General features: G+C 46.0%; 1 protein-coding gene across 1 annotated transcript in view; it reads left to right on the plus strand.

The window, feature by feature from the left end:
* Positions 1-13,166, plus strand: part of LOC111232914 (striatin-like) — a 51,606-nt gene that overhangs the window by 8,773 nt on the left and 29,667 nt on the right. The window contains 3 exon segments of the mRNA XM_022760611.1: positions 10,251-10,354; positions 11,193-11,266; positions 12,747-12,831. Coding sequence (XP_022616332.1) covers positions 10,251-10,354; positions 11,193-11,266; positions 12,747-12,831 — 263 coding nt within the window.

Below are 13,166 nucleotides of genomic sequence, written 5' to 3' on the forward strand. Positions count from 1 at the left end.
AGTAGTACATAGAGAGAGACAGTGACAAAGTGGAGAGAGAGCATGAAGAGAGAACAGAGAGAGACAGAGAGAGAGAGGACATCGAAGGACGAGAGGGACAGAGAGAGACAGACAGAGAGAGAGACATAGAGGAGAGAGCAGAGAGACATGAAGAAAAGAAGGAGAGGAGAGACAGAGAGAGAGCTAGTCTCGAGACGAGAGAGACAGACAAGAGAGAGACAGAGGGAGAGACAGAGAGAGCAGAGGCAGAGAGAGACAAGAGAGAAAAGAGAGAGAGACGAGAGAGAAGACAGACGAGGAGAGAGAGAGACAGAGAAGAGAGAGAGAGACAAGAGAGAGAGACAGAGAGAGAGACAGAGACGACAGACAGAGAGAGAGATAGAGAGAGAGACAGAGAGACGAACAGACAGAGAGGAGAACAGGACCAGAGGAGAGGCAGAGAGCAGACAGACAGAGAAGATGAGACATGCAGACAGGACGAGAGACAGAGAGAAGACCGGAAGAGAGACAGAGAGAGAGAACAGAGGACAGACGAGAGAGAGAGGACAGACTATTAGAGAGAGGAAGAGACGAGAGAGAGAAGAGACAGACAGAGAGAAGACAGAAAGAGGAGAGACGAGGAACAGAGAGAGAAGAGGACAGAGGAGAGAGAAGAGCAGACACCAGAAAGGTGGAGAGGAAGACGAGAGAGAGCAAGCAGGAGAAGAGAGACAGAGAAGAGAGACAGACACGAAAGAGAGAAGAGAGAGACAGACAAAGCGAAAAGAGAGAAGAGAGACAGACAGGAAGAAGACAAGAGACGACAAGAGAGTTTGACATAGGGAGTACAGGAAACCCAGCCGAGCTTGTTGTTGGTTGTTGTGTGTTGTTGTTGTGTTGTTTGTTGTTGTTGTTGTTGTTGGTGTTGGTGGTGTGAGCTAAAACACAAGTCATCTTCTGACTGACTGGACAGAGATGCAGCGAATTAACCGTGTGTCCAGGTTAAAAGGTGCTGGTTCTTCACTGTGAAGGCTCAGCTGCAGCGGGGTGGTGGTCTCTCTCTGTCTCTCTCTGTCTCTCTCTCTTTGTCTCTGTCTCTCTCTGTCTCTCTCCCTCTCTGTCTCTCTCTCTGTCTGTCTCTCTCTGTCTGTCTCTCTCTGTCTCTCTCTCTCTGTCTCTCTCTGTCTCTCTCTCTCTCTCTCTGTCTCTCTCTCTCTCTCTGCCGTATAAGGAATGGCATGCACACCTGCTTGTTTTTGAGACGGGCGTCCTGTGCGGAGGCGAGTGGCGCCCTGAGCCACGCCTCAGCGTGTTGTTTGACCAGGCGTTCAGCCAACAGTGTGTCCTCAGGCCGACAGCGGCTCCACACTGATGCTGAAGTATGACAGGGAAACAAATCCAAACAGGTTGTATAGCAGAAGCTCAGATGTCACACCTGACGTTTCTGGAAGGTGTTTCTGGATGATGTCCTCTCATGGTGCGTTCAGGTGTTGTTGGAGTTTCTTAAACATTCCCTCCAGGAGGTGATGCTCTAACATCAGAGGGAATCTGCAAATCTTGGAAATAGAAGTTTGACATCTGATGTTCTGATTTTTAATATTGATGAATTGTTCCCGGGTCGGATCGTATTTTGAGTTCGTGTTCAGCTGCTTTGTGTTGAAACATTTATTTACACTAAGAAGTTCGTAAAATAGAACTCAGTAAAAAACATGGAACAATATCCAGAGCTCTTTTAAAATTTCCTTATTTCTCTGTTTGTGAAATTTTAAAATGACGTGTCGACGAATCATTTTCCTACGTGTTATTTATTTATATATTTACTTACTTTTGACCACATGAGCCAAACATCAGTTAATGTCGGTAATAAAACAACGACGTGAGGTCATCATCAGCATCTTACAGCTTCGATGACCTTTGACCTCCAGCAGGCCGACACTGTGGACAGCTCCGAGCTAGACTGTCAACACACACACACATGTGTACATCTGACACAGTACACAATACACACACACCCACACACACACACACAGTAAGTAGAGTTTCTAAGTGTCAAGCGTAGGTGTTATCTGGAGTGAGCGCAGAAACACAAATACACAGTGAATTCCTCTGGTCTGATAGGTGCTGTGTGTGTGTGTGTGTGTGTGTGTGTGTGTGTGTGTGTGTGTGGTGTTGTGTTGTGTTGTGCCTGTGCGATGTGTGTCTGTGTGTGTGTTACTCTCTGGGTGACGTGCGCACACAGAGCTGAAAGTAGATCCTCTTAATGAGGATGCGTATCAGAGCAGATGATGATGTTGGATAATAACAGTGATTCCCCAGAGTGAAGTCACAGCTGCTGAGACTGAGGCAGTTCAAAGTGTCTGTGTGTTCAACTGCTGGTTAGAGTTTACTGAATGTTTGATTTCTCTTATTCGTTATAAATTAACGCCTGACAGAAAACGTCGGCAGAACGTCTCTGTCTCCACGTGCAGCTGCTACAACGGTTAAAAAATATATTCATATAGAGTGAAGTCAAAGAAACTGTAGACGTGGTTACTTCCTGTTTCTTATGGTATCACTGATTGATTGATTGATTGATTGAGTCTTTCGGTGATGTCCTGCTGAACATCTGCTCGGCTGGTCCTCTCTATTGCTGTGATCTGGTTTGGATTCTGCTGCTGATGGTCCTGCTCATGTTCCTGTAAACCTCTGGGCAGAGGGGTTTTCTCTGTTGCCCCACCACAGATTTAGTCACAGTCCTGTTTTCAAAAGGAGTCCTCCAGCACGAGGAACTGACTGATGGTCTTTGATCGGTCCGACTCGTCAGCTCTGCTCTTCCAGGCTTCACGTTGTTCTAATTAAAGTACCGTCGCCTTCGGATGAGCAGTCGTGTCGTCGGCGCTCCCAGAGGGGAAGAAGGCAGCGAGCCGGGGCCTCCGTCACGCCGCTGTCGCTGCTCATCCTAAAGCCCCCCCCCCCGCTCTCTGTCTCTCTCTTGATCTCTCCTCCTCTGGGCATCATATCAGAAGACTTCCACCATCATCCTCTGCCTCATTTATGCCTCCCCTCCTCCTTCCATCCGTCTCTCCACCTCCATTGTAAAAGCAGAGCGGTGGAGTGTGGCCTCGCAGCGCTGCCAGCGGTGCGGCTCGCTCCGATGTGCCGAGACGTCTTTGCAAAATAGAAATGAAGAAAAGGGAAGATTGTGGGGAATGTGAGCTCGTTACTGGAACGAGCCGAGGGCGGGTCGTATTGATGAAGATCCCTACGGCGTCCCGGATGTTTGGCATCTCAAGACGTCACCGTTGGCTTTAGGAAACTCCTGGGTATTTTCCACTGACAGTAGTTCACAAACTTTTCCGACTCATGGTCCAGTTGAAAATCTTGAAATGTTTGCAGCCCACGCCCGACCTGGTGACGCTTCGATCGCTTTTTTTCACACAAACTTTTAGTTTTACGTCTCGGTTTTAACAGTTAGAGCTAACGGTAGCCGTTAGCTGTTGAACTGAGCTGAAACACAATACTGACATTTAGCAGTGTGATCCTCAGGATCTCTGTCTGTCTGTGTTGTTTGCTGCCATGTTATTCTCATTACCCCCGCTGCAATGAATCTTGGGATACGCTGGACCATGAAGGATCCACCTGTTGGAGCCTTCGTTGTCCAGGAAACGGAGGAAACATCTGACCTTGAACTGCCGACAGCTCAGAAGATGTTTTGCTGACTTGATTGACAGTGGGCGGAGCTTAGAGTGACCAGCAGACACATGCTGGCGTCACGCTGCCCTCCCTCTGTAAAGGTCACTTCCTACCACGCTGTTCTGCCGTCTCTTTTCCACTGATGACTCAAATCAGTAACTTTTACTTTATATGAAATCAAATTCACTAACAGTCTGTTAACTGTTAACTCTGCCTGGTTGCTATGGTGACCTAGCATCTGTCTAGATGAATGGAAGTTGTGTTGCCTCGGTGCAGTGATGTGATGTACGTAGGATACGCAGGAGACTAACAGGATGGTTTACAGCCTGCTGACCCCCCCCCCCCCCCCACAACACCATCACTTCTCTGACTCCCCTCCAGTTCAGCAGCTAATCCTCCCCTCCACGCTCTCCCTCTCATCTCTCCGTCTCTTCATCTCTTCCTCTCCGGCTCCTCGGAAGAATAATCCCCTCGCTGCTCTGGATTTAAGCGGCGGGAAATCCCCCTCCCACAGGACTCTTCTTTGTGTCCCAAAATATTGCTGCCGTTTGCCGCAATGTTAAAGCAGTTCGGGGGGGGGGGGTTGCATAGTCATCAGGCATAATGTGAGTGCCTGTGTTGGGGGTTTGTGGGTATAGATGGTGGTTGAATCTGGCTCAGATGACGGAGCTGTGTGACCTTTATACTCAACATAAACTACAGCCCACACTCTGTTTTCACGTCTTAACATTTCCTGCAGCTCCTGTCACATGACATCACCGTGATGTCATACGGTCAGCCTGTAGACTGGTTCTGGTTCAGTTCATGTCTGCAAGTCACAATCAGAGACTCAAACCCTCAGAGTGAACGTCATGCTCTGTTGTTGTTGTTGTTGTGGCTGAGTCTGATGGTGTGATACGTTCAAGTGCCACATTATCAGGGATGTGTTGGTCAACTGCAGCAGCAGCTCCTTTTAATGCAAGTGATAAAAAGTTCATGTTTCTCATGGTGCCATCGATCCATCGGACCAGACTTTTGTGGATTGGATAATTAGAATTTACAAATTTTTTAATTTGAAAGGTTGATGTTGATTAAACATCAGATGTTCGTCCTTCCCGTCGGTCTGTGAATGCATCACACCAGCTGAACGTTCAGCTCTGTTCAAATGCATTAAATGTGTAGCGCCCTAATGTAGTGGTGCTGTATCATAATCCGTGCATCAGGCAGAGCCATCTGAAATTACCAAAGAAGAAGAATACGAACATGCTGGATTTTCTGCTTGCAGAAGGAGGCGGCGACCTAAATCGTGTATAACAGGAGTAACTACATGGACAAAAGTCAATGAGAAATAGTGATTATGATTTAATTGAGCAGCCCTGCTACAAATCATGGTAATTATAATAATAATTGTAGTAATGATAATAATAATAATAATAATAATTATAATGTATTCATGGGAAAACAAGACACATATAGTCTTGACATTGGCAAAGACAGAAGCTATCAGCGATAAATGTAATCATTATCGATCGCTGAGATCATCGTCCATGAGTTCAGGTGGATTAACTCTGACTAACATCACTTACACCAGTTCTGACAGATGACGTCTGTTTCTCAGGCTTGGCAGCAACATGTTGAACCGCCACCGTCAGTCCAGTAACTGAACCCACCCCGTGACCAGCCCAGCAGTCAGCAGGGACGCTGCTTTATCTTTATTATTACTTTACTCCTTTATTCAGGGCATCTGAGAGCTGACACAGTTTAATCTTCCTGAGGCCTGTAATCCCTGTTATCTTAAAGAAGACAAAGTGAGACTGTGGTCAGACACGTCCTCACTGAGCAGATGGAAGAGCTGAACACAAACGTGATCATCGGGGTTTAATGTTCACATTCTATAGATTAACCTCAGAGACACTGTTAAGATACAACTAATGTTCCTCAACCCATGAAGACCTGAGTCTCCCTCCCAAACCTCAGCTCTGTCTGAAGACAGCCTCCTAAAACCAGAGGGGGGGCGTTCACTAAAACCTGCATTTCTCAGCCTCTGAGGCAGAGACAGGAAATAACTACAACCACCTCCTCGTGGTCGTATCCCTCCGCCACTCAGACTAGTTCCAGGTCACATCCTGTTTATCCAGAGTCAGAGAAGATATTAATGATTTGTGTGAAATTGAGTCATAATTACTGTTAAGTCTTGAGTAATGGATAAAAAGTGTTTTGTGAAGTCACACTGACCTTAACCTTTGACCTTTGATCACTAACGTCTAATTAGTTTGTCCTTGAGTCCAGGTGAAAGTTTTTCCACGAGCTTTGGAAACTTTATATGACTTCTTGTAATGTTTATTGATTTTTTTGAACATGAAGACAAAGGCGTCCGTCCCCTCTCAGGGACACAGTGTCTCAGTAACACCTCGACGAACTTCTCCAAATTTAGCACAAACATGAACTGATTAGATTTTGGGGGTCAAAGGTCAAGACTCAAGAGTTCACAGCAATTATGACTACATTTCACACCAATGGTTCAAATTCTCTCTGACTCTGGATAAACAGGATGTGACCTGGAACTAGTCTGAGTGGCGGAGGGATACGAGCACGAGGAGGTGATTGCAGTTATTTCCTGTCTCCGCTTCAGAGGCTGAGAAACAAAGTGACGTGAGGTTTGGCGTCGTCCTTCTCACTGGGTGAATGATCAGCCGTGTTTTATCTTCAGTAACTGCTCAGGATGTTTCCAGTGGTGAAGCCACAGACGGAGATTTATTTCACTTTTATTGTAAAACGTATTAAAGTCCGTCGGTGTTTCTGCTCTGATGTGGAGCGCTGACCGACTCGCTGCTAAAAAAGAAAGAAAGGCTGATGGGAATTTTTAAGAAGTGGGTTACCCAGTTAGTCCTGCATTTAGACTGACGGCTCCTCTGAGTGGTCGTCCTCCCTGACTTTGTCTCAAACTCCTCCAGCTGGATTCAAACCAGAGGGAAGTTTTACGTCTTTGTTTTTATCCAGTCCAGGTGCTTTTTGTACCGTTGGTTTGATCCCGCGAACAGATCAGTGTTCTTCGGTTTATAATATTAATGGAAGAAGTTTCTGAGGCTTCACTGAAACAGAAGCAGAATTTCCAGAGAAAAGTTTTTCCCATTATTGTCAGAGTTTGAGTTGAACTGTGGTCTGCTGGTAATTAGAGATGCTGCAGATTTAACACGTGTTGTTGGCGAGCTTCATCTCATTAGATCATGTGTGTGATACAACAGGATGTGTTCAGCAGAAGCTCAGTCACAGCTTCAAGTTAATAATAAAGTCCATGATCTGTTATTATCGCTAAAGCTTTCATCACGTTCTGTTTGTGCTTCTTCAGATTTAAATCCACTGACCAGTAGCTCCTCCCCTTTTACTTTTACCTGCTAAAATTATCTTTAAGTTTTTTATGTCGCAAACGTTGTGAAACCATTTTTTCTTTCCTGACTCTGATTCCTGAACGTTTAGACGTGTAACAAGCCACAAAACTCATTTCAGTCAGAAGTCACGGCTCAGTCTGTTTTCAGCTCAGTGAAGAAAAACCCCATGAAAAACATTTATTGTCATTTATAATGAATTGAACTTGGAGCTCAGTGTCAAACTGGCTGTGATCTAAAACAGGATGACTACACATACAGGCACACGTCTAAGTCCTCCAGGTGTGAATGACGTTGCTGCAGTCGACCAACCAGAGGAAACAGCTGCTGACACATATTGATCTGTGATCAGCTGTTCCAGTGGAGAACTGTAGAAACTTTCCAGAACTTCATCCCACAGTTTCACATGTGAAGAAATCCGTCTTCTGTCCTCCTCTGTCAACCTGTTAATCATTACCCAATAACTGCATCACACCTTTCAGCCCGCCTCCTTCCAACTCATTACTGACACTTTCACACTTTCTTCATTTACATTCAATTAAACCTTGTTTTGGAGTTAAAAAAGCACTAAATAATTCTGACTGTAGTTACAATCAGAGGAAGGTGTCGATGGATCAGAGGCAGAAACTATCTAAAAAAGTTTATACTGTTTAGAAACCATTTCAACAGTGTGACCCATCGGCCCGTCGTAGAGGAGTGAAGATCACAGAGGCTCTAAATTTAACACCCAAAAAAATCAATGAAACAATGATTAATTACATCAGTAAAACGTTGGGTAAGAAAAGAAAGAAAAACCAGATTTCTGATGTAAAAACGTTTGAAAACAAAAGTTCAACAGTTCATCTCCACTCTGAAGTGTGAACAACTATTTACCTGCATCGAGAGGATTCATCAACCAACCCACAAACAGGAAGCGTCAGGTTGTATCTCTTTATCACAATGATCAGACGTCCTTGATCCTCTCGGTGTTCAGCAGCGTCCTGTATCTGCTGCCGTGACCTCTGTATGGATCTGCTTCCTTCACTCTCGCCTCTCCTCGCCGCCGCCGCCGCTGCTCAAACATTAATTATGGGAAACGCCGCCCCCGACGCGCTGCAGACGCCTTCCTACACAGAAACCAGTTAAATATCAACCATCCCACCGTCTTCCTCAGACGCCATGGCAACAGACGAAGGGGCATCACACGATGTCATTGTTTCAACATCCGTGACATGTTCAACGTCTACGACCGTCAGAGGTTCAAACCGACTGAACTCAGTGACCTTTAATCTGAAAAACAACGTCATATGAAACTATATTTATTGATAAAGCATCTTAAAACACAGACGGACCCTGAACTAGACGTGGCGAGCTGAGAGGAGGTCTCTGTTACAGACACAGGAGCAAACAGGAAACACATTTGTGTATTGAAATAGTAAATGAGGTGTAAACGCTGAAGTTTCTGGTGTCTGATCAACAGTGACCTTCCTCTCCTCTGCTTCTGGTTTTCCCAAGATGCAACGTGCTGTTTGGATTTACCACCACAAAGCAGACATGCAGACAGACAGTGTGTCTGTGTGACTGGACGACAGTTGGTGTGACCTGAATAAACTTCAATAAAAACAATATGACAAAAGAGATAAAAGACAAAATATTTGCAAAAAAAAAAAATAGAAGTTGAGAATATTTGAGCCATAAGAACATGAAGATGTTGCTGTGACCTCTTACATCTCAGAGGTCGACTCCTCCTTGAACACAACACCGACCGTCACAGAGGCAGAGCAGAGCTCCTCCAGCAGGAGGCGGAGTTTGTGTCCGACCGGCTCCCTGCCGTCATCGTCTCAGTGACAGGATGCAGACGCTGTAGCCTGGAGTGTGGAGCGACCCACTTCTCATGTGTGCTTGACATGAATGAAGTGTCCTACTTCCTCCTCAGTGTGTGTGTGTGTGTGTGTGTGTGTGTGTGTGTGTGTGTGTGTGTGTGTGTGTGTGTGTGTGTGTGTGTGGAAGCGACAGTGTCAGGAAACTGTGCAGCAGCCGACATCGTCCACTTCTCTCAAAGCAAATTGAATCACCTATTGATCCGTTTGTTTGTGGAACTGTAACGAGGTGTCAAACACTTCCTGTTTGTGACGCCTCAGGAGAAAATATAAATAAATAAGATTTCAGTTTGGACTGAGTTTGTCTCTGTTTTCTGACTGTTACAGACCAAACGTTGAATAAGGTCAAACAATAATGAAAATAATGGTCGCAGTTGGAACAGAACAGGAGAGTTAAACAGTTTCCGCACCTTATACACAAAACGTGTGGGCCGGAGCATCTAATAACCTTTGACCTTTGACCACCAAAATGTAATCAGTTCATCCTCGAGTCGAAGTGAATGTCTTTGCCAAATTTCGTGTCCATGAGAGCAAGACGGATGGACAGCTCTGGCAGTTGCTGGTTTGGAGAAATAAAAATGTTTGATGGTGGGTCCAGGTGGGCGGGGCTTGGTGACTGCTTTGTTGTGACATCACAAAGTTCCAGAAGTCCTGACGGCTGGTTTTAAGGCTCAGTTTCTGAATACAGGCTGTGTGCATTTCTCTGTGGACTGAGGCTTTGATACTTTCACAGTATTAATATAGAAGCTAGAGCTGATCTATAATCACACTACACATGGACACAGACCTTTACACTGGAGGAGCTTTAACATCTTGACAGTGTTTGACACAGCTCACGGTTCATGGTCCGACACCTCCTCTCACATTATTTGACCTTGACTCTGGGTCGGTCACATGTCGTCTGTTCCCACGCTGCGGAGCTGCCGCCTCGTCTTCAGCTCGATGTTAAGACGACAGCGTGAGTGGGTCACAAGCCTCCCGTCAGTCTCCGCTGTGCGTCCACAACACTGAACCTTCAGACTCGGCCCCGTCCTGTTTCCCAGGAGGCTTTGGGCCCCTTGGCTTCTTGAATACCGCCACAGCCTGGACACTTTTCTACATTCTCAGACTTCTGGGGGGTGGGGGAGGGGGTGGGGGACCTGTGGATCATAATGGCAAATAATTACAACAGTAAAGATCAGGAGAGCTGAGTGAGCTGAAAGGATCCAGGTGGATTCAGACTGCTCTGGTTCATCATCATCATCAGCAGCAGCAGCCTGATGAACTGAACTGAACTCTGGTGTGAACAGAAACACAGCAGGGACTGAGTCTGACTGAGTGCAGAGGTGCTGCTGTCTCTGTCGTCTTCACTCAGTGCTTCCTCTGTTCCCTCCAGGCTCAGATTGCCTTCCTGCAGGGGGAGCGGCGAGGTCAGGAGAACCTGAAGAAGGACCTGGTGAGACGGATCAAGATGCTGGAGTACGCCCTCAAACAGGAGAGGTTAGTGCACACACATCAGCTGCTAACAGACTGAACGCTAACCCTTCTACACAACAGGTGAGATTTTTTGGAATTCCGACTTTGTTCTCTGAAGTCTGACTTTCTTAAACAAATTTCACATTAGGGCCACGTGAAATTTTATTTTATTTATTTTCTAATTATTTTAAAAAGTGTTTTTCTCAGAATTCTGAGAAAAACACGTGTGTCCCTAATCCTCTTCCTTACCCTTCCAACCCACTTCTCAAACTTGTTAGGACGTCACCTGAGGACATTTATCAGATTCACACAGCTCGCTCTGGAGACACTAAAGGCCTCATACACAACACACAGTCATTAATACAGATTACAGGTATCCAGGATAAAGCAGCACGACTCTCCTTATCAGGAATATTATCAGAACTAAAACCCTCAAATACTTCATAGTAACTTATCATTCCTCACAGATAGACATGATTTTACTGGGAGACATCAGACGGTCATTTCCTGTTGCCACCATGTAGAACTAGTTTAATACAGAGAACATGGATTCATTACCAAATTCCTTGACATCAGAAAATAGTACAATATGTTTATTATTTGAGACTCCAGTTACAACACAGACTAACTGATAAATAAATAAATAAAGGCTTCATACCACTGTTTTCACACCTGCAGTGTTACGCCCCAACACCTGGAAACACACACTCGGTTCCATTGACTCCAACAGAACCAGGAAGTGATCACTGACAAACAGCTAATCTGTGTGTGTGTGTGTGTGTGTGTGTGTGTGTGTGTGTGTGTGTGTGTGTGTGTGTGTGTGTGTGTGTGTGTGTGTGTGTGTGTGTGTTTTCACCCTCAGGGCCAAATACCATAAGCTGAAGTATGGAACAGAACTGAACCAGGGAGAGATCAAACCCCCCAGTTATGACTCAGGTAAGTCCACCTGTGATTCTGATGAAGCCACAAAGAGAGAGAGGAAGTTCACAAGAGGAACCCCCCCCCAGGAGGAGCTGAGGACGAGGAGAGAAGAAACATCTGATTCTGTTGCTGTGAATGAATGAATAGAAACATGTCTGTCTCTCTCTCTCTCTCTGTCTGTCTCTCTCTCTCTTTGTCTCTGTTCTCTTGTCTCTCTCTCTCATTTCCTCTCTCGTCTCCTCTTTCGTCTCGTCATCGTGCTTTCTGTCTCTCCTCTCTGCCTACTCTCTGTCTCTTCTCCTCTGTCTCTCTCTCTTCTCCTCTGTTCTCGCTCTCTTGTCTCGTCTGTCTCTCTCTCTGTCTTCTCATCTCCTGTCGCTCTCTCGTCTCTCTCTCTGTCTCTCTGCACTTGTCTATTCTCTCTGGTCTGCTCTCTTCTCTCTCTCTCTCTGCTCTGTCTCATGCTCTCTCTCTGTCTCTCGTCTGCTCTCTCAGTCGTGTGCTCTCTTCATTTCTGTCTCTCTTCTCTGTCTCTCTCTCTCTTCTCTGTTCTCTCTCTCTCTCTCCTGTCTTCTCTCCTCTTCTCTCTCTCTCTGTCTTCTCTGCATCTCGTCTCTCTCTCGTTCTCGGTCTCTGTCTCTCTCTCTCTGTCCTCTCTCTTCTCTCTCTCTGTTGTCTCTCTCTCTCTCTCTCTCTCTGTCTGTCTCGTCTCTCTGTCTCTCTCTCTCTCTGTCTCTCTGCTCTCTCTGTCTCTCTCTCTCTGTCTCTCTCTCTGTCTCTCTCTGTCTCTTCTCTCTGTCTCTCTCTCTCTCTCTGCTCTCTCTCTGTCTCTCTCATCTCTGTCTCTCTCTGTCTCTCTGTTCTCTCTCTCTCTCTCTCTCTCTGCTCTCTCGTCTGTCTCGTCTCTCTGTCTCTCTCTCTCTCGTCTCTCGTCTCTCTGTCTCTCGTCTCTCTCTGTCTCTCTCTCTGTCTCTCTCTCTCTCTGTTCTGCTCTCTGTCATCTCTCTCTGTCTCTCTCTCTCTCTGTCTCCTCTCTGTCTCTCTGTCTCTCTGTCTCTCTCTCTTGTCTCTCTCTCTGTCTCTGTTCTCTCTCTCTTCTGTTGCTCTCTCTCTGTCTCTCTCTGTCTCTTCTTTTTCCCCTTTCCGCCTCCCCCCCCCTCTTTTCCTGTTGCCACCCCCCCTTACCCCTTCCCCTTTTTTTCCTGCCCCCCCTATTTTTTCTCCTCCGCTCCGTGTCTCCTCCCATCCTCCCCTCCCCCTTCATGCTTCCCTCTTTCACATATGATGGTCTCTCTACTCCCTCTCTCTGTCTCTCTCTGTCTGCTCTCTGTCTCTCTCTCTCTCTGTCTCTCTCTGTCTTCTCTTTCGTTTCTGTCATCTCATCTGTCCTCGTTGTCTCTCTCTCTCTCTGTCTCTCTCTCTGTCTCTCTCTCTGTCTCTCTCTCTCTGTCTCTCTCTGTCTCTCTCTGTCTCTCTCTCTGTCTCTCTCTCTCAGATGAGGGGAACGACAGTGAGGTTCCCAGTCCTCCAAACAGCAGCCATCAGCTCAGCTGGAAACAAGGACGCCAGCTGCTCAGACAGTGAGTTCATACACACACACACACACACACACACACACACACACACACACACACACACACACACACACACAAAAGTGTTTAAAACTAGATAAAAGTCAATGTTGACCTTCTGTCAGACAAACACACTGACACATGATCATACAGGATGTGATGTCATCAACAGGCGACCAATGAAACATTACCATGATTAAAATCACATTGATCTTTCTGGTTTGAGAATTGATGGAAACATCTGTGATGATGTCAGAACACAACTCAACAACATGTAGAACATATAGAACTCGTTCTCTTGGACACGATGTCTCAGTAACACCTCGATGGACCTTCTTCACATT

This window comes from Seriola dumerili, unplaced genomic scaffold (genome assembly GCF_002260705.1).
Source record: "Seriola dumerili isolate Sdu_G_001 unplaced genomic scaffold, Sdu_1.0 BDQW01000349.1, whole genome shotgun sequence".
Lineage (NCBI taxonomy): Eukaryota > Metazoa > Chordata > Actinopteri > Carangiformes > Carangidae > Seriola > Seriola dumerili.